The sequence below is a fragment of the Acinonyx jubatus genome, chromosome B1 (assembly GCF_027475565.1).
Source record: "Acinonyx jubatus isolate Ajub_Pintada_27869175 chromosome B1, VMU_Ajub_asm_v1.0, whole genome shotgun sequence".
Lineage (NCBI taxonomy): Eukaryota > Metazoa > Chordata > Mammalia > Carnivora > Felidae > Acinonyx > Acinonyx jubatus.
The window spans coordinates 48,595,224-48,615,544 of record NC_069382.1 but is presented as its reverse complement, the minus strand read 5'-3'; the positions used below and the strand labels follow the sequence as shown (position 1 = coordinate 48,615,544).

Here is a 20,321-nt window from a genome sequence, read left to right as displayed (position 1 = left end):
AGGTAGTTAAGCGTCCAACTCTTGGTTTCAGCTCAGGTCATGGTCTCACGGTGTTCATGGGTTTGCTGTGCTGACAGTATGGAGCCTGCTTGGGATTCTCTGTCTCCCTCTCTCTCTCTGCCCCTCCTGCATGTGCTCTCTTTCTCACTCAAAAGTAAATAAATAAAACTTAAAAAAAAAAAAGCAGAGTTTAAAAGAAATACTACCATTTATATTAAAATGGTGGGAGGGTGCCTGGGGTGGCTCATTTGTTAAGCCTCTGACTTTGGCTCAGGTCATGATCTCACAGTTCATGAGTTTGAGTCCCACATCAGGTGAGCTTGAGCCCTGCTTCTCTCTCTGTCTCTCCCTCTTCCTCTGCCCCTCATGGGGTTCTCTCTCTCAAAAAAAAAAAGAAAAAAAGGTGAAGGAGAAAGAATATATATATATATATATATATATATATACACACACACACACACACACACACACACACACACACATACATACATACATATACATATATCCATAAAATATCTATACATAAAGTATCTTTGGAATATACACAAGAAACTGATACTATATTGTTTGCCTTCAAGGAGAACTGTAAGTTGGAGACAAGAATAGATGGAAAAAATTTCACTGTACATCCTTTTGAACTCTTGAATTTTGAATCATTGTAAATGTATTGACTATGTATTGATCAATGTATTCCTGAAGATAGTATTTAAGAGTTTGTGTGTGGCCCTTATACTGGACTATGGTGGTAAATAGGAGAGAGACAAACTTAGATACCCAGGCATATGAATGGTACATTAACATGAGATAAACTGATAATGTCCTGAGTTTTCTGTGAAACTCAGATACCATTTATGAAAGGCAATAATCACATTAAGTGTTAATGCACTGAACACCCAATTAAAAGGCAGAGATTATAGAATGGGTAAAAAGGCAAGAACTGACCATATAATTTTTATAAGAGACACACCTTGAATACAAAGACACAGATAGGTTTAAAAGTGAAGTGATGGAAAGAGATGTACCATGCAAAGAGTAAGCATAAGAAGGCTAGGATGACCACTAATATCAAATAAAAGAGCCATCAGGACAAAGAGTATTACCAAAGATAAAGAGGGACATTTCATAATGATACAGGGGTTAACTAAAGAGGAAGATATAACTGTTACAAATGCATATCTACTTAATTACAAGGCTCAAAGTACTTAAGAGAAAAATTGATGGATCTAAAGAGATAAATAGACAATTCCATGAACACCCTTTTTTAAGTGCATGTGCTACATTCACCAAGACAGACACAATGCTTGGACTCTTCAAAAAGTCAGTGCCATGAGGAAAAAAAAGAAGTGGGAAAAATGTTCTAGACATAAGAAACATAACAACCAAATGCAGTTTGAATCTATATAGGATTCTGATTAAAAAAAAAAAAAAGACTGGGGTGCCTGGGTGGCTCAGTCAGTTAAGCATCCGACTTCAGTTCAGGTCATGATCTCACAGTTTGTAAGTTCAAGCCCCGCATCAGGCTCTGTGCTGACAGCTCAGAGCCTGAAACCTGCTTCAGATTCTGGGTCTCCCTCTCTCTCCCCCTCCCCTGCTCACTCTGTGTCTCTCTCTCTCAAAAATAAATAAACATTAAAAAAAAAAAAGACTATAGAAGACATTCTTGGAACGATTGCAGAAATTTGAATATGAATTGAATATTAAATGATATTAAAGAATTACCATTCATTTTCCAAAGTATGATGACACTAATGTGGTTAGGTAGGCAAATACTCTCTGAGGAGATGAGTATTGAAGTATTTAGGGGTGAAGTGTCTGTAATTTATTTTCTTACAGTATGGGAAAAATGTATACATACATATATATACACACATACATATATACGTGATGTGTGTATCTATATATATATATATCTATATAGAGAGAGGGATAAAGCAAAAATATCAAAATGTTAGTAATTGTTGAATCTAGTTGGAGAGTATATGGCTGATCAGTGTGCTATTCTTTCAAATGTTCTTTATATTCAAAAGTTCTTAATTAAAAGTTGGGGGACATTTTTGAAAACTAAGCAACAAGAAATATTTGAGCAAAGCTGGACTTTTTAAATAAAAATTTTTATACTGGATATTCAAATATCAAAATACAACCACTTGTAACCATCAGCTAGCATTAACAGTTTTGAACTCATGACCAATCTGGTTTCCTTTATCCCTCACCCCTTCTTCCCTTTCCCCAGGTTACTTTGAAGACAAATCTAAAGGTTGTATTATTTCATTCATATATATTTCAACATATATTGAAATTGTGGTATTTCATACCACATCTAAATCCATGGATGATTTCATAATAAATCAAATATCCAGCCAGTTTTGAGGTATCTTTGTCTCATAAAAGGTATTTTTAAACAGTTGGTTTGTTTAATCAGCTTCCATATAAGGTTTGCATATTGTATTTAGTCCATGTGTCACTTAAATCTTTTTTTTTCTTTTTTCTTTTTTTGGATCTATAGGCTTATCCTCTGTCCTTTTTTTCTCCCCTTGCAATTTGTTTTTTATAGAAATCAGGCTATTTATTCTGTAGAGCTTCTCACATTCTGATTTTGCTGATTGTACTCCCAACGTGCAGCTTGGCATGTCCCTCTGTCTCCTGTACTTGGCCATACTGGTGGTCAGAGCTAGAGGCTTGAGGAGATAAGATCATGTACTTCCATCATGAGGTGCAAATCTCCGGTTGTCTCTTTTTTTGTGATGTTAGTGGCTATTGAGGATCATTGCTTAGATCCATTACTTCAGGCAGACTTTTTTGGAAAGTGCCAGAGAATAAACGCTTTACAGGATATATCTCTGTCACAACTGTTCGACTTTGCCATTGTAGTCTGAAAACAGTCAAAGACAAGATGCAAAAAAATATAAGCATGACTATGTCCCCATATAACTTTATTTACAAAAATAGGCATTGGGCCAGAGTTCACCTCTGGGCTGCAGTTTGCTGATCCCTACTTTATCCTAATATATATGATAGTTTTAGAAAACCAATACTAATATTAATACAAACAATAGGATTACTAAAAAACAGTTTAAGATTTCTTTGCCTGTATTTTTGTCCTTAGTTCTTAGTAGAATACTACAAAGAATATGCGGACAAATTACTGTGTTAAAGTCCCATGAACTAACTAATTCCTCCATGTGTAATAATGCCACTAACTCCATAGACAAGGTTGTTTCTTTTATTTGTTCTTAGATTTTAGGGATTTTCTTCCTTTGTTTTATTTTATAATTTTGAGAAAAATTGAGATGGTTCCAAAGTCAAATATATAAAACAAAGTATATTTGGAGAAGTCTAGCTTCTGTTCCTACCCCTCCATACTGTTCTTTGTTCTTGATTGGATCACATAGGGATCCTACTTATAGGTAACCATTTTTCAAGATGTTATGGTGTCGTCCTTCCATTTAAAAAAATTTAAGCAAATACACACAGGCATTTTTGAAATAAACATACCACTTTATTCACCTTTCTTTTTTTTTTTTTTTAACATTTTTAATGTTTATTTATTTTTGAGAGAGAGACAGAGTGTGAGCAGGGGAGGGGCAGAGAGAGACACACACAGAATCCAAAGCAGACTCCAGGCTCTGAGCTGTCAGCACAGAGCCTGACATAGGGCTCAAACCCATGAACTACAAGATCATGACCTGACCTAAGTCAGAAGCTTAACCAACTGATCCACCCATGCACCCCCACCTTTCTTTTTTCATGTAACAATATATCCTGGTGATCACTCCACAGTTGTATGTAGAATTACCCTGCCTTACTTTTTATAGCTCATGGTACTCCATTGTGTGGATGCATCAGAGTTTATTCAACCAGTTATCTTATGATCTACATTTGGCCCATTTCCACTTGAGTGAAAACAATCATTTAAATCATAGGAACAACAAAATCAAACAGACAAATAGCCATGCAAATTTAAAATGATTGTTTGTAATTTTCCAATGATTTCTAATTTACAGAAGGAGGAAAAGACATGAAATGAACCCAGATTTCAGCCGACAGTCACATGATAAGAAAAATAAATTGCAGGATAGATCTAAACTAAGGAAAGCACAGTCACTGGTAAGTATTGCTTACAAAAGCTTCCCCACCATAACATTTGTGAAGATTGCTGGATCTTGAATCCTATTTGTGAAACTAAATTTGTTTTTTTTAATCAGAATCATCAAGTGGTGGTTTAAATTCTGGTCTCTGACAAGCTGTGTGACCTTAAAGACATCTTTTATTAATTTCTCTTAGGTTCTATTTAAAAAAAATTTTTTGAGTATAGTTGACATACAATGCTGCATTAATTTCAGGTGTATAAAGGAGTGATTTAACATCTCTATATGTTAAGCTTTGCTCACCACAATTGTAGCTACCATCTGATGACACCACACAACGCTATCATAATATCAGTGCCTATAATCCCTGTGCTGCACCTTTTATTTATTTATTTTTAATTTTTTAAGTGTTTATTTTTGAGAGAGAGAGGGAAAGAAACAGAGAGACATAGAATCAAGAGCAGGCTCCAGGCTCCGAGCTGTCAGCACCAGCCCAACACAGGGCTTGAACCCACAATCATGACCTGAGCCAAAGTTGGACGCTTAACCAACTGAGCCACCCAGGCACCCCTGTAGCTTTTATTACCATGAGACTCTACACCTCTATTTTCTTATCTGCTAAAAAAATAAAAAATAAAAAACAGACTGGATGAAGTGAAATGGATGAATCTGCTTTGAAAGTATACAATATAAAGGGAGCACAATTATCATTGGTTCTTTCTTCTGCTGTGAGTCTGTTGGGGTGGGGGGTCTCTATAGATTATTTCCTTATAGAGTGAAGGTTCCACTGACCTAAGAAAAAGGTATGCTTTCCTGCTCCCAGTGGGGCATGATTATAAAAGTGCATTTGAAGTAACTTCAGAAAAAATGAATTAGGAATTTTTCTTTCCCCAGTTAAAAAATAGCTAATTGACTACCTAATAAAGTCAGTGATTGTGATTAGGGAACATTATTATTTCAGAGCAGAATTTCCCAAATTGTGGTTCTGTACCCCCAGTGGATCTCTCTCAGCCCCTATGAGTCTTTGGAGCAAAGTAGAAGAAAATAAGGATGGAATAAAAAGTTCATTTTAGCAGTAAAGATTTAGGGAAAAAAAGCTGAGGATACACACGCAAGGAAAATTAATGTAAAGTGGATGTCAATTGGGAGAGGAATAAGTATGTACTCGTGAATAAATCACTTTTATAGCTCTCTTTTAAAGCTCTATTACTTTCTGTTTAAATGTATTTTCAAGTGTTATGTTTCAAAAAAAAAGAGAGCTTTTATAAAATGAGCTTTTTTAAAAATAGGGCAGTCTGTATTCTGAGGGGCCAATTTTGTTGGACTGGATGAGGCTTATCACAGACATATGTACAGATGCCCAAGGGAATGAGGAAGCTGAAAGCAGAGCAGTAAAATTGTCAGTGAAAACCATTAATTGAGAAAAATAACTTTATGAGGCTTATCACATAGGCCATTTAGGCATGCTTCTGCCTGGTTTCCCGGCCCCTTCTGGGCCAGGAGTAGAAGAGAAATCCAGGGGAGAGCCAGGAATTTAAAGCACATAAAAGTTGATGGTTGATGTATGCTTACAAATTATCAGCACAGTCAAACATTTCTCTGGCCTAAAAAACAAAACAAAATCAAAGGCTAAACAGAAGCCTTCCCCATGGGCTTTTGACATTAACCATCTGTCACACACTAGAGGGGCTTGCTTAAGTTAAAAAATTCATTATATTTATAAACTTTAAAAGTTGTGCTAATTAAAGCTGGAAGGGAAACCAGGGCAAATTAAACAATGATGGAGAACAACGAAGCTATTAATAAAATGAAGTGTGCAATGGTAGTGATCTACTTGTGTTGTTTATGTAAATGTACTAATTATAATCACTATTTATGCTTCGTACTTTTGATAAGGAGCAGAAAGCACAATTAAACCCTCCAAAAGTGTGCTAGGATCTTTTTCTCAGTCTGATCTGGCCGTTTGGGCCACGAGGCTGCGTGTGGCTAAGGTTTCCTCCTCTGCAGGCGGTGGCAGTTTGCTCTCTCAGTGGGCCACGTAGCTCAGAGGAAATAAGCAACCTCCTAAGTGATGCAAGGTGATTGTGCAAATTTTGGAAATGCTGGATGTGGGACCATAGAGAAGAGGAAATGGGTTTTGAAGCAATTAAATTAGGGTACAGAAGGAGAGAAGCAAGGAAAACTCTGAGAATTGCCACTATGGAGAGGGTGGTGGACAAAGCCCCATGCAATTGCAGCAGAGGGAACCCTGTGTTCATTTGATAGAAAGGTCTCACCTCATTAAGATAGGTGTATGTAGGAAGATTTCAGGAGGAACTAGAGAAACGGGAGCAGGCAGAACTCGGGAACATATTATTAAGGGGAGGATGAGAAGGACAGACCCACAAAGCTCTGCCCAGCAGGTGCCTGACACCTGAACACTGAGTCTTTCTTGCCCCTGTAAGCAGAAAATACTTGGATACTTGGAAAAGGTAGAGCTTTGTGGAATGGAAGGGTTGAAACAGAACAAAGCTCGGGAGTATAAGAGAATACAGAGAATATTCCTTAAGTCATCTCTCCAGGACCGTGGCCATGAGGCTACTGAGACCCGTCTTCTTCACTTTTTGTCTGTCACGATTTATAGTTTTCAAATATGAGAAATGTCTCCAAAAAGAGAAACCTGCTTAGGGAAACAGTTTCAAATCCACATGTATTACTGTGAACTTGTGATGTTTTGTATTATTTATTAGACTTGAGTTTTCAAAACCTGCCCATTTAAAGGGTACCTGATTTCCATGTATGGCTTTCAATTCTAAAGCTGCCTCTTTACAGCTGCTTCATTTAACCCCTTCTGGTGTGAATCATTAATAGAAGATGGGAATAAAGCCTAGGTCTGATCACTAATGCTTTATAATTTTGAAGATTGTTTGTTAAAATTATATAAAGAAATGTCCATTGCTCTTAGTTATTAAAATTTCATAAAGAACAAAGCAATTTAAATATATAAACGCCACAGTACAGCGAGTACTATCTTTTTAAAAAAAATTTTTTTTAAGTTTATTTATTTATTTTGAGAGTGAGAGAGAGCGCGAGCGTGCGCGTGTGCATGGGAGCAAGCAGGGGAAGGGCAGAGAGAGGGAATCCCAAATGGGTTTAGAGCCTTCAGCACAGAGCCAGACATGGGTGGGGCTTAACACGGGGCTCAAACCCAAGAACTATGAGATCATGACCTGAGCCAAATCAAGAGTCACCCAACTGCCTGAGCCACCCAGGGACCCCAGCAAGTACTATCTTAAGAAAATTTTCCATCTTGTATAAAGACATGGGAATTTCTTTTTTTTTTTTTTCTTTTCCTCCAAATCTTAACAGCCAGACCTACAATGCCTGTTCAGGAAGGGGAAAGAGGGAGCTGTCTCCTTGGGGGAAAGCTTTGATGAGCTTGTGGGGAGGGATGCCACCTTGAGGGCTTGGATGTTACAGGCACCTGGTCTCCAGAGGAAGGGAAACCTGCTCTGCCGGAGATTTAGAGGAAGTTTGTTGCTTCTCTTCCAGCTTGGGAGGAGGGAGAGAAGTGGTGGAGAAAGAGCCAGCCAGGTGCTGAGACAGGTCGGGAAGTGAGGCCAGGACCCATTCAGATCCGAATTTATTTGCTGTTACTGAGATGTAAACCCCGCCTTCCATCTCTACAGTAAATTCTCAATTTACACATGGAAGCAAGATCTCCGAAGTCTAGAAGACAGAAAAACAAAACCTCCTGGGACAATTCGCAAAAACTGAAGGGTGGGCTTTGGACTTCCTGGGACCTGGAGGTAGACTCAGAGGACCCCAGCTGACATCTTGTTTCATGTCATTTTTCTTTTTCTTTTTCCTACCAAGTTAAGTGTAAAAACATTAAGTACCTTTTAGCTCACACTGCTTTTTCTTGGCGATCAGAGAAGTCCTCACTTTCTAGGTTCTGATCTGGCCACGGATTTCAAAAAGCTTGCTGTTTCAGACCATTCACCTAAATGCTAGTAACAAAAGCCTTTAATTGCCTGCTTACTCTAATTGCTTTAGATAAGACCTTATCTTTTTCTGTACTGTGCTAATTCAAGCTTCTGCAGTTACCTTCCAATGCTTTCCAAGCTAACTTGGTTTTTAGTGTCCTGATCTTTTAAATGCTTCTGTAAGCTTTGTCATCTTTTTTTCATCCCTTCTCTGAATGAGAAGAGGAGGAAAAAAGAATATACTCCAAAGTGATAGCTGATTCTTGTCGTGAAAGAACAATGGCTTAAGAATCAGGAAAGCCAGTTTTCTGGCCTCTGCTCTACAATTTACTAGCAGTCACTCAACCTTTGAGTTTTCATTTTCCCATTTATAAAATGAGAGTTTGGATCCCAACATCTTTAAAGTCCATTCCTGTCTAACTAAAGCCTGGAGCTGCAGAACCCCACAGTCCCCTGCACATTTATTCCCTGCTTTCTTCTGATGCCGGAAGGACACAGCTGTGACTAAAGTGACTTTGCATAGAATACCAGAAAGAATCAATCACACTGGTGAGTTCTGATTATAAACCAATGGAAACTGGTTTCTGTCTCCTATCCTTTTCTTTGAACTTCAGAAAATACAATTAACTGTAACAGAAGTATTTACGAAACAAACCTATGCAGTGGTTTCCTTACAGGCAGTCTTTAATAGACTTCTTTCAAAGTCTGATGACTTCCCCAGGTGTTTGTTTATTTGGTTTGGATGGGCAGAATTAGAAATCTCAACAGGAGAGATCTTTAATTATTTAGCTCAATCAGTGAAACTCATGAGAGTTCCATTTGGAATACAGAGTAAGAAAGAATATGGGCTTTGTGGTCAGAGAGACCAGAGTTCTTTTACCAAATAGCACAATTTTGAATAAGTGAGTGACCAAACCTTTCTGAGCCTCTATTTCTTCATCTGTAAAATGGGAATAATGATTCCTCCCTTGTAGGATTGTTGTCCGGACTAAATGCCAGGTGTATCTTAGGTATTCAATACTTGTTTGTGTTCTCTCTCATTAAATACCATCTTATCTTGCGGGGCACCTGGCTGGCTCAGTTGGAAGAACATGAGACTCTTGATATCCAGATCATGAGTTCAAGCCCCATGTTGGGTGTAGAGTATTACTTAAATAAACTTAAAAAGAAATACCGTATTATCTTTCACTTTGCTGACCAAGAGTATAGATTTGGGACTCAAACAGCCTGGGTTCAGTGCCTGATACCACAATTTTATCTATTTGTTTTTTAAATGTTTATTTATTTTGGTGGGGGGAGGGGCAGAGAGGGAGACAGAGAATCCTAAGCAGGCCTGAACCCTTGAACTGTGAGATCATGACCCTACTGGAGCAGAAATCCGGAGTTGGATGCTCAACCACTCAACTGACTGAGCCACCCAGGTGCCCCTATTTTATTTATTTTTTTAAAAGCTCCAGACCCAACATAGGCTTGAACTCGTGACCCCGAGAGATCAAGAGTCTCATGCTCTACCAACTGAGCCAGCCAGGTGGCCCATGGCACCAGTTTTAGTAGCTCAGTGATTTGGGTCAGTTATTAACCTCTGGGAGGTTCTGTTTCCTCATCTGTAAAACGGAGTTAGTAATGACACTAACCTCACAGAGTTAGCAGAGGGGGTGTAAGGCATTTAGTAGTGCCTAGCTCAAATAAGTATTCAGTAAGTAGCAGCTGGTGTAGGTAATAGCAATTACCAGTATCAAAATCCCACCAGGTCACTGCCTGAGGCTGCAGGAGAGAGAGAGAGAGAGAGAGAGAGAGCGAACGCACTGATGGTGAAAGCTGCAGAGAGGTCAGGCAGCAGCCAAGGGTCATTGGCAGCAGGCTCCCCCCCTATGGAATAAGCTTCTCTTTCTCGCTTGTACTTTTACTTGCCCTCAGTTTTAGCTCCCTTTGTCTTTTCTTTCCCCCATGGTTTCCACTATGTGAAAAGTCCATAGCGGCTGAAATGTGAGCTACCTATTTTTTTTCCTGCATGGTCTCTGTACAGTCTGCCCCTGCACATACATACATGTATTCCCTCCTCAGCGACATTGGGTCTTTTATTCCACACTCAGACTGAACTGTGCATGTGTGTTGAACTCAATACTGTGAATTCTGTGCTACCTGTGCTCCTCTGCTTACTAATTACAATATTGGTTGTTGTTAATTTTTGATGCCTATGAGAAGAAAGGGCCTAATTGCTAAGAATCCTGGGGGCAAAATTAACTCTCAGGAAGGACCACTACTTAGAGTCTTTGCATTTATCCTTTGCCTCTAAAAGAGCATAGGTTTCTTGTTCTGTCTTGTTATCTTCTTTGTGATGCTTTGCATAATAAAGTACCCTGGCATTTCCAACAAGAGTGACTCTATCTGCTTCTCTTTTACTGAATATTTATTTTTTATTTAAAAAAATTTTTTTTAATGTTTATTTATTTTTGAGAGACAGAGACAGAGCGCCAATCAGAGAGGGGCAGAGAGGGAGACACAGAATCTGAAATAGGCTCCAGTCTCTGAGCTGTCAGCACAGAGCTCCATGTGGGGCTCCAACCCATGGACTGAGAGATCATGACCTGAGCTGAAGTCAGACACTTAACTGATTGAGCCACCTAGGCGCCTCTCACTAAATATTTAGACTGTAGCATAATGGCTACTTGTTTTTAAGAGTTACACACAAAATATTTGACACAAATTGGCTTCTCTTTGGGATCTATCAGAAGAGAAGAACCATGTTTGTGAGTTATGTAATATTATTAGTTATATACATATTAGTTATGACGGATATTTAATCACTGTTACTGCTGGGTTTAAAATATATATGTATGTGGGCTGCCTGGCTGGCTTGCTCAGTAGAGAATGTGGTTCTTGATCTCAGGATTGTGAGTTCAAGCCCCACTTTGGGCCTAGATCTTACTTAAAAAAAAAAAGTATAGGGGCGCCTGGGTGGCTCAGTCAGTTGAGCGACCAACTTCGGCTCAGGTCATGATCTCACAGTTTGTGAGTTCGAGCCCCATGTCGGGCTCTGTACTGCCAGCTCAGAGCCTGGAGCCTGCTTCTGATTCTGTGTCCCCCTCTCTCTGCCCCTCCTCCGCTCATGCTCTGTCTCTCTCTGCCTCAGAAATAAATAAAAATTTTAAAAAAGTATATATATGTGTGTATATATATATACATATATACACACACACACACACATTCATACACACACACATTTATATGTGAATGAACACATACACACATATATGTATTTAGTATATATATTTGGGTGTTGTATAACATTTAGTAATATAGCATTTCACCACAAACTACATTAGAAGCCAATTTTCTGAGACATGGCTGTTTTGAAATCCGAGTTCACAATCATTACTAACAAACAACCATTGGAACTTTATGGCCTATGCACATTTTGCAACACACCCCTACCTTACTTCACTTGGGAGACTGAATGGTGCCATCACATAGTCTTGGATTTAAATTTCAAAACCTTGCCTAGGGGTTGCTTAGTCTTCCTCCACAGCTCACAGCTCTACCCCAAGGTTCCTTAAAAGATAAACCAAGAGCAAAGACAAGCCTGTGACTTCTTTAAAACTCTGTTGATGATTTTTCCCTAACACCCTCCCTCTGTTTCTCACGGAAGCAGAGTGAGCAAGGACAAAAAGGGAACACCCTCTTCATAGTGTTGACCAAAGCACGGGCCCCCTGGAAGGGTGACCACATGGCTCTGAGCAGCAATCTGGGATCCTAAGCAGGCAGGAGGACAGCAGGGAGCCATCTCACAGAATTCTCAGATTGAAAAATCCAGGAAGCAGCTCCATTCTGGAGATTAAGCATCCAGGACTCTAAGACTTTCTTCCCAGAAGGAAACCCCTCTCAGGCGAGCACTCCTCAGCCACCTTCTCTGTCCTCTGAACCTTTGTCCCCACCAGTGACCCTTACTTATTGCTCAACCCATATCCTATGCTGAGACAATTTCTAAGAGTGAGTTGAAGCTGTATTTATATGACTAAAACAAAATACTTCTGACTTTATCATTTTAAAATACAATATTCCATGTTTATACATAGTATTACCACATTACTCTTGAACTGGATGTCATAAGAAAGTGTTGAGTGTAGATTTTTGTAAAAGAGGAAGGTGGATAGGGTCTCCTACGGAGTGAAGATTGTTTACCTTTCTTCCTTACCTTTCTTTACCATATCACAGGCTTCGGAAGATTAAATGAAATAATAAAGGTATGACACAGCACAAGGCAGTCAGATATGTGCAATTGTTTTTACTGGTATTTCTAGAAGGATGATTGACACACAGCAGGGGCTGTCATTATGGTTACTATATCTATCTGTTTTCCATATCTAGACACTCCTTACCTAGTCTATTCTCTTAAATGATCCCTGGCTTTATCCAGTGGTGTTGTTTGTATCAATGATCATTTGCAAGTTTCTGCAGATAATGTGAATGGAGAACCAGAAAACAAAATTGAAGTGGGGAGTGCCACCCAGAAGTATATTCAAGCTGCTATACACAATTCAAGCTGCTTGTTCCTGGGTTGATAGCCCTTCTTGGGTCATAGCCTCCTATAAGGTCCTACCCTTTCTTGGGTCACTCAGCTCCATAGCCTCTCCCGATTCTCACTCTTCTGTGCCCAATAAAATGACCATCCAGTCTGAAGATAGGAATTTTCTATCTCTACTTCAAAGTCCACCTGCAAGGTGCTTTCAGCCATTGCCCTGAAATGAAAGAGGAAAAACCATTCATATATTTATTCATTTATCCAACAAATATTTACAGGTACAAGGGTGGGCATTAGGGATACAACCATAATAAGATACAGTCCCTGCCCTCCAGGGGCTTACAGGCTGGAGGGGGAAAGCTTCCAATCAAGGAAGGGGTAACTCCTAGGTATCTGGATTGGACAGTTGTGTTAATGCTCATACCACCCATCACTGAGACTGAAAATGCAGCAGGGAATGCTAGGTGCGAGAGACCTGTAGGAGTACCAGTGTACATATTCAGAAGAGAGCTGAATTTATGAGCCAAGAGCTCAGGAGGGACAGCGGGGCAAGAGATATAAAACCAGCAATTGAAGATGTAGGTACTGATTGCCTAGGAAGTGGGACAAGAACAGAACCCTGAAGACTTCTGTTATGTAAAGCATGGCCTTTACATATAACTGTCTTCCCTTTTAAAGACAGGCTGACGAGACATAGAAATATTATTGGGTAGGGATACCTGGGTGGCTCAGTCAGTTGAGCGTCCAGCTTCAGCTCAGGTCATGGTCTCACAGTTTGTGAGTTTGAGCCCTGTGTCGGACTCTGTGCTGACAGCTCAGAGCCTGGAGCCTGCTTCAGATTCTGTGTGTCCCTCTCTCTCCGCCCCACCCCTGCTTGTGCTCCGTCTCTCTCTTTCAAAAATGAATAAACATAAAAAGAAAATTAAAAAAAAATTTTTTTAAGAAATATTGTTGGGTAAATATCTCTAGAAAAAGAACAGTAAGGGGCTCCCAGCTGGCTTAGTTGGTAGAGCACATGCTCTTGACCTAGGAGTCATAGGTTCCAGCAGTATCGCATGTAGGGTGTAGAGAAAAGAAAAGAGAACAGTAAGTTCAACCAGCAAGAAAAATGTATTTAAATGATAGATGGTCCCTGGCTTTGAATGGTTTGACTTAGGATTAACCATCAACTTTACAATGGTGAAAGGTGATTCATATTCAGTAGAAACCATACTTTGAGTTTGGGATTTTGATCTTTTCCCAGGCTGGCAGTATGTAGTACAACACTCTCTTGTGATGCAGGCCAGGGAGTCACAGCTCCCAGTCGGCCACACAATCACGAGGGTAAACAGCTGATAGTTACAACCATTCTGTATCCACACAACCATTCTGTTTCTCACTTTTTTAAAAAATTCAATACATTATATAAGCTATTCCACACTTTATTATAAAATAGGCTGTGTGTTTGATGATTTTGCCCAACCGTAGGCTAATGTAAGAGTTCTGAGCATGTGTAAGGTAGGCTAGGTTGAGCTATCTATCATGGTCGGTAAGTTAGGTGTATTAAATGCATTTTTGACTTACAATATTTTCAATTCATGGTGTGTTTATCGGGACATAACCCCATTGTGAGTTGAGAAAGATCGGTAGCTGATTCCCTCCCTCTTCATGGGAATAGACTGAGGAAAGGCTACAGCAGATGGACCTGCGCATAAGTAAAGATAATTTATAACAACATTGTTTGTAAGAGCAACTTCATCCATTTGGGATTCTTGTGGAGGCTTTGGCACCAAGGCACAATCAATTATTAACTCCATTTCTAGCTCCTCTCCCCTCTCTGGAGGATGGTCAATGGGGCTGAAAATTCTAAGCTTCTAACCATGGCTTGGCCTTTCTGGTGACCAGTCCCCATCCAGGAGCCCATCCAGAGTCCCCTCAATAAAACAAAAGATGCTTCTAGTGCTCTTATCACTCAGGAAATTATAAGGGTTTGTGGAGCCCTGTGTCAGGAACATGGAGCAGAGACCAATGTGTATTTTTCTATTATCTTATAACCAATGTTGGTATAAAACACATTGCCAGTTATTTTAACCAGATCATCAGATGCTGTGGATCAAGGTACAAGACTGTCAGATTTATACCCTTTATGTAACTTCCTCATGTTTTCTCCTTAAATCTTATCTTTTCTCTTGCAATGATGGAAATTAAAGCCGTAAAATGAAGAGGGTCTATGAACTTGTTTTCAGGGACAGAAAGAAAGGGTGGATGTATGGAGACCATCTTTCTAGAGCCAATCTTAGAGGAAAGAGGAACCCAACAGTCTGGATAGGCAATGACAATTACCAAGGGTGGGGGGGGATGGTGGGTATGGGGAAGTGAATCCCTGGGACCTGCCTTGGCTAAAAAGGAGAGCTTGAGAGGAGCCTGCCCCAGCATGTGAACTTTCCCCAGGGGACTTAGGAGAAAGAAGATCCTCAAATGCAGTGATAAATAAGCTTTGCAGAGTAATAGGATTAAATTTGAAACTGTTACAGGTGAGGTGTGACTAGCCCATTCTTGTATCCCAGAGAGCTAGTCCTTTTTTTTCATTCAACAAGTATTATTTTTATCTTCATTGTCACTAAAATAGCAGAAAGGAACACCTCTGTTCTCTTACTTTATGTTGATCTTAGAACAACACTGAAAATGCTTATTCTCCATTGCTCTTAAAACAACACTGAAAGCTGCAAAAGAGGGAAGATTACCTACTCCCTTTTCTTCCCCTTTTTCCTCTCCAAGTCTAACAACTTACTACATTTAATTCCAGTTTTACCTACTTTTTTCCAGAAAAATTATCAACAAAAATGTATGGATCTCCTATAGGCAGGAACCCATAGATTCACTGAAGTGTAAGATTCCAGCTTTGCTCTCAGGAAGTTTGCAGTCCCATCAGGGCACAAATAATTACATCCAGGAATGAATACAAATGTCCAAGAACATATGTTTAATGCAAAGTCTGAGGTCTCAATAATAATGGCTTCAGGAATCCAGCTGAGGCAGAAATCCCTGAGGGTTAAGACACTCAAGCTTCTTGGAGAAGGCAGACCTTGAAGGATAGGCTAGATGTAGAGAAGGAATAGAGTGCATGAGGCTAGTTAGTGTAGGGTGTGAGGCAAGACCAGACAGTGTGGGGCATCTTTGTGGAATAATGAGGGACCTGGTTCCCTGGAGAAGAGAACAGGAGACAGCAGTCATTGGCTAAATCAATTTCTTTTTTTGTTTATTTATTTTTGAGAGAGACAGAGACAGAGCATGAGTGGGGGAAGGGCAGAGAGAGAGCGCGAGACACAGAATCAAGAGCAGGCTCCAGGCTCCCAGCTGTCAGCACAGAACCCGGCTGGGGGTTCGAGCCCACAAACCGTGAGATCATGACCTGAGCCAAAGTCAGACGCTCAACCAACTGAGCCACCCAGGCGCCTTGGCTGAAGCAATTTTTGATTTGTCAAAGTCTAAAGTAGGATTACTCCCAGATTAACAGAAACTCTGCTGCAAACATACCCAGCAGAGCATGAGAGGGATATAACAAACCATCTGATGGCTGGGCCATGCCAGCTGAATATGGAGTCTTGTGGGATCAGGATTTTATTCAGGGAACGCTACAGTATCTGCATACCTGCCCCGTCTCCTTATGTCTCTCTGCTGAGTAGGAGCCAACGCAAGAGGGAACTTACAAGACTCCATTGCTCCTGCTCCTGCTCCTGCAAGCTCAGCTCGTATTCTTTCTTTCTCTTGTTCTCCCCATCTTCCCCTCTTCCCTTTCTTGCTCACGGCCAGATGTCCAGGAGATATCCTTTCTCACTGTGAGTTTTGGTTGGAATGTCAACCAAATATGTTGCCTTTGCCTTTTTAGAACGAATGTGTGCATGCACAGATTAGTAGTGAGTGAAAATATGGGAACTCTACCTATGCTCACCTGGCCTGAGAGTCCCAAGTCTCCAAACCAGGCCCTAATACCTTTCTGGTCTGTGAACTTGGGCTGGCACGTAAACTGCCTGTTCTTCGGTTCCATTTATTTGTAAACCGGAGATGCTAATGCCTCCCTACCTACCTTGCAGAATTTTCTTGAGGTTCAAATGAAATTATGGTTGTGAAAGCACTTTGGAGACTAACAAACTTATTATTAGCTCAAGGTGAAGATTGCATGGGGGTTAAGGGTGGTCATATTGGGAAGTCTCATTAAATCCCATCCAGCCCTACAATTTGATAAAGCTGCTTTGTGTCATTAAAATAAGTTTAATTATATGGCTTCCTCTGTGATGTTTTGGTGGCTGTCACTTGAACGATGTGTTTTTCCTCCCTAGATATCCTTGAGTGCAGAACCCAGCCCCGCTCTACAAGTTCCTGCTCATCTCGCCTGGTCTCCTCATGGGTGGGCAGGGCTCCCAGCCACCGAAGCAGCAACGAAAATCCTCACACAGCATCTCCAGAGGCACTCTGGGCTTCAGGCAATACCCATCCAGGCTCCAGATCCGGAGGCAGTTTAAACCTGTGAAAGGATTTCGATAGAAATGACAAGGTGCTCTACACATTGGAGAGTTGGATATTACTTGGCTCATCTATTAGAAACTTTCTGCTTAGGTACCTTCTTGGGATAGCGAATTCTACAGTATTTCAGTGAAAGGTATTCATGGCATAAGTGCTGACATATTTACAAACTTAGATACAAATGTGATGATAGATACCATGTGGTTGATAAAGGGACACAAGTTAGCAGGGATGGCCTGCTTTTGAAGAGGCAAAAGGGAAAGGGCCTGTTGTTCTAGAACCCAGGAAGAGCTGTAGCCACAGGAGAGGGGCCATCCAACAGGATGTATTCTGTGTGGTGCAGGAACACAGCCACTTCAGAAACCAAGGCCTAGTGGGGAAGGAAGAGGGAGAAGACCCAACCCCTCTCACTCCCTGGCCCTCGACACTCTGACAGTGCTTGGCTTTGGTCAAACCTATCTGGAAGTCAGAGAACAAAGAAGCCTGGGGAGAAATGTGGCCAGGAGTGGGTCGGAGGGGTGTTTCCCAAGAAGGAATTACATTTCCCAAGAAGGAATTATAACTGATAGTCAAGCAACGTAAGTGGGCTCGAAAGAGTAATTTGGAAAACAGAAAATGTTACTTAGCTGCAAAAGTATTAGTCATACATTCTAAACTAAACCACCTACTCATGTACCATTTCAAGGTCCCAGAAGTTACCATTCTAAGATACTAATTTACCTAAGTAAAGCAGAATGATAGAAAAATAAATGTTTGTCAATCGTGCAATGCTGAACATGTTATGTTATTATATTGCATACCATAACATGTACTAATATACACATATTTGAATGTTTAAAACATTCAAATTCCATGGTCTGGAAGCATGGCCCAGGATACAGTGGTTTGGATGCCCAAATGATTGGTGTAGGACAAAACATGACCAGCTTACATTTGATTAATTTGCACCACCCAAGGTGACACTAATACAGGACTTTGAGGCAGAGAAGAAGGAAAAGACACCCAGGATGAGACCTTGTGTTCTTCCCATGGGCAAAGCAGCTGGCTATCAGTTAAGATTTCTTCTTCCTGAAGACTGAGCCCTCATGGTCGGCCCCCAGGAGTCAGGTGCAGCTGTGTAGCTGGGATGGCCTACAGCTTCTGCCCTGCTTTGCCCCACTGGCCCCCCTGGGTTATGTCAGGATCCAGTCACATTGTGGGCATATGTTTGAATGGACCAGTCTGGAGTATGTCCCCAGTATCTTCTGAAATAAACCAGAATCCTCTGGGGCAAGGACCTATCAAGAGAAAGAAGGGCTCATCTAGTGCAAGTGGTTTTATCTTAAGCTGTATTTGAGTTACCTATTCCTATAAAACAAGCCACACCCAAACTTACAACAAGAGCCTGTTATTCCCCTCATAACTTTGCAGTTTGGGAGGGTTCTGGGGAAGAACTTGCCTCTGATCCACACAACACCCTCTGGGTATTCCCAACAGAGGGATGGAAGAGCCAATTCCAAGATGGTGTAGGGGCACGGTTGGGAAGTGCATGCTAGCCTTCCACTGGGCACTCAGCCAGGGCTGAGGGCAGGAGCCACTGTTGTTCTTCATTTGGGCTGGGATTACCTAGCATGGGGGTTGGGTTCTAAGGATGAGCATCCCAAGAGAGAGACAGGTGGACTCTGAATCACCTCTTTTGTCTTAGCCTTGGAAGTATCTTGGTGTCACTCCATTGTTCCCTGGAGACCACAGAGGTTTGTCCAGTTTCAAGCAGAGCGGGCATAGAGTATGGAGAGTTGCAAGGTTCTGGAAGAACATGTGGGATGAGAAAGAGAATTGTGACCATTTTGGAATAGACTGTCTACCTCAGGGTAATGGTTCCCTGTGTGCTCCTTAATTATCATTGGTCACAGCACAGTTATATGAACTAGGTACACCCATGGAATTAGTCTGCTTGGGCAGCATAACAAAATACCACAGACTAAGTGGCTTATATAGCAGACAGTTATTTTCTCAAAGTTCTGGAGGCTGGAAGTCCAAGATCAAGGTGTTGGCGTGGTTGGTGTCTGGTGAGACCTCTCTCTTCGGGTTGCCTTTTCTTTGTGTGCTCACATTGCCTTTCCTTGGTACCTGTGGAGAGAAAGAGAGAGAGATTTCCCTGGTGTCTCTTCTAAAGACACAATCCTCTCAGATCAGGACCCCACTCTTATGGCCTAATTTAACCCTAACACTTTTTTGTTGGCCTGATCTCCAAATACTGTTAGTCTAGGGGTTAAGACTACAACATATGAATTTGCATGGGGACACAAGCATTCGGTACATGACATCCCCCATAGTGATATGAATTAGATGACAATTGATAAAGATAAATTTATATTGATATTCATTAATTCAAGAGAACTTTATTGAACACCTACCTTGTGCCAGGCGCTCTGCTAGGCTCTGGGTATATAGGTAGGAGAAAAAAACCTTCCTACCTTTAGTGGGTTTATAACTGGGGGGGGGGGGAGGGGAGACAAAGCAGCCATTAAAAGAGAGTGGTAGCTACAAGTTGTGCAGGCTGCGACAGCTCTGGGAAGGGACAAATAAACCGCTCCTTGTGGAGCTGCACAAGTGATGTCCAAGCAGAAACGGAGGATGAGTAGTGTTGAGCAGTAAATGGGAGGTGGGCCAAACAAGGGGAGGCATTCGAGAGAAAGGAATGAGCCATGCAGAGACCCAAGGCAAAACTAGGGTGACCGCCATTCTGGTTTGCACAGCCCTGTAGTGCCTAGTCTTTGTACTGAGGTCCCACATCCAGGAACACCTCAGTCACTGTGCCTTCCTGATCCTTGGCACTGTCAATAGTTCAGTACAGCTGGCACACAGAGGGGGTGCAGTGGCGGCAGGATTGGTGACAGAGAAAGCTGAAAAAGTAGGTGGGAGTCCAAACGGGAACCAAGACGTGCTAAGGAATGAAGACTTCATTTTGAAAGAAGTTGAGCAACCAATAAGTGATCTCCCATAGGAGAGTGACTGGCTCAGATTTGGATGGAGGAAGAGCTCTATCTTCTGGATAATTAGGAACAGAGACAATTCTGGGGGTGCCTGGGTGGCTCAGCTGGTTAAATGTCTGACTCTTGATTTGGGCTCAGGTCATGATCTCATGATTCATGGGATGGAGCCCTGTGTTGGGCTCTGTGCTGACAGCATGGAGCCTGCTTGGGATTCTCTCTTTCCCCCCTCTGCCCCTACCCTGCTTGCACACGAGTGCTTGTTTCCTTC

General features: G+C 41.1%; 1 protein-coding gene across 5 annotated transcripts in view; it reads left to right on the top strand.

Annotated features, from left to right (window-relative positions):
- The window catches only part of FBXO16 (F-box protein 16), a 66,593-nt gene that overhangs the window by 36,874 nt on the left and 9,398 nt on the right, over positions 1-20,321 (top strand). For 2 of the 5 annotated variants that reach the window (XM_027069848.2, XM_015081179.3), the window contains 2 exons: positions 4,005-4,107; positions 16,895-19,567. In XM_027069848.2, coding sequence (XP_026925649.1) covers positions 4,005-4,107; positions 16,895-17,077 — 286 coding nt within the window. In that variant the 3' untranslated portion in view covers positions 17,078-19,567. Of the gene's footprint in view, positions 1-4,004; positions 4,108-7,756; positions 11,071-16,367; positions 16,394-16,894; positions 19,568-20,321 lie in introns of those variants that run through there. The other 3 variants (XM_015081180.3, XM_015081181.3, XM_053216655.1) reach the window with 3 other exon arrangements.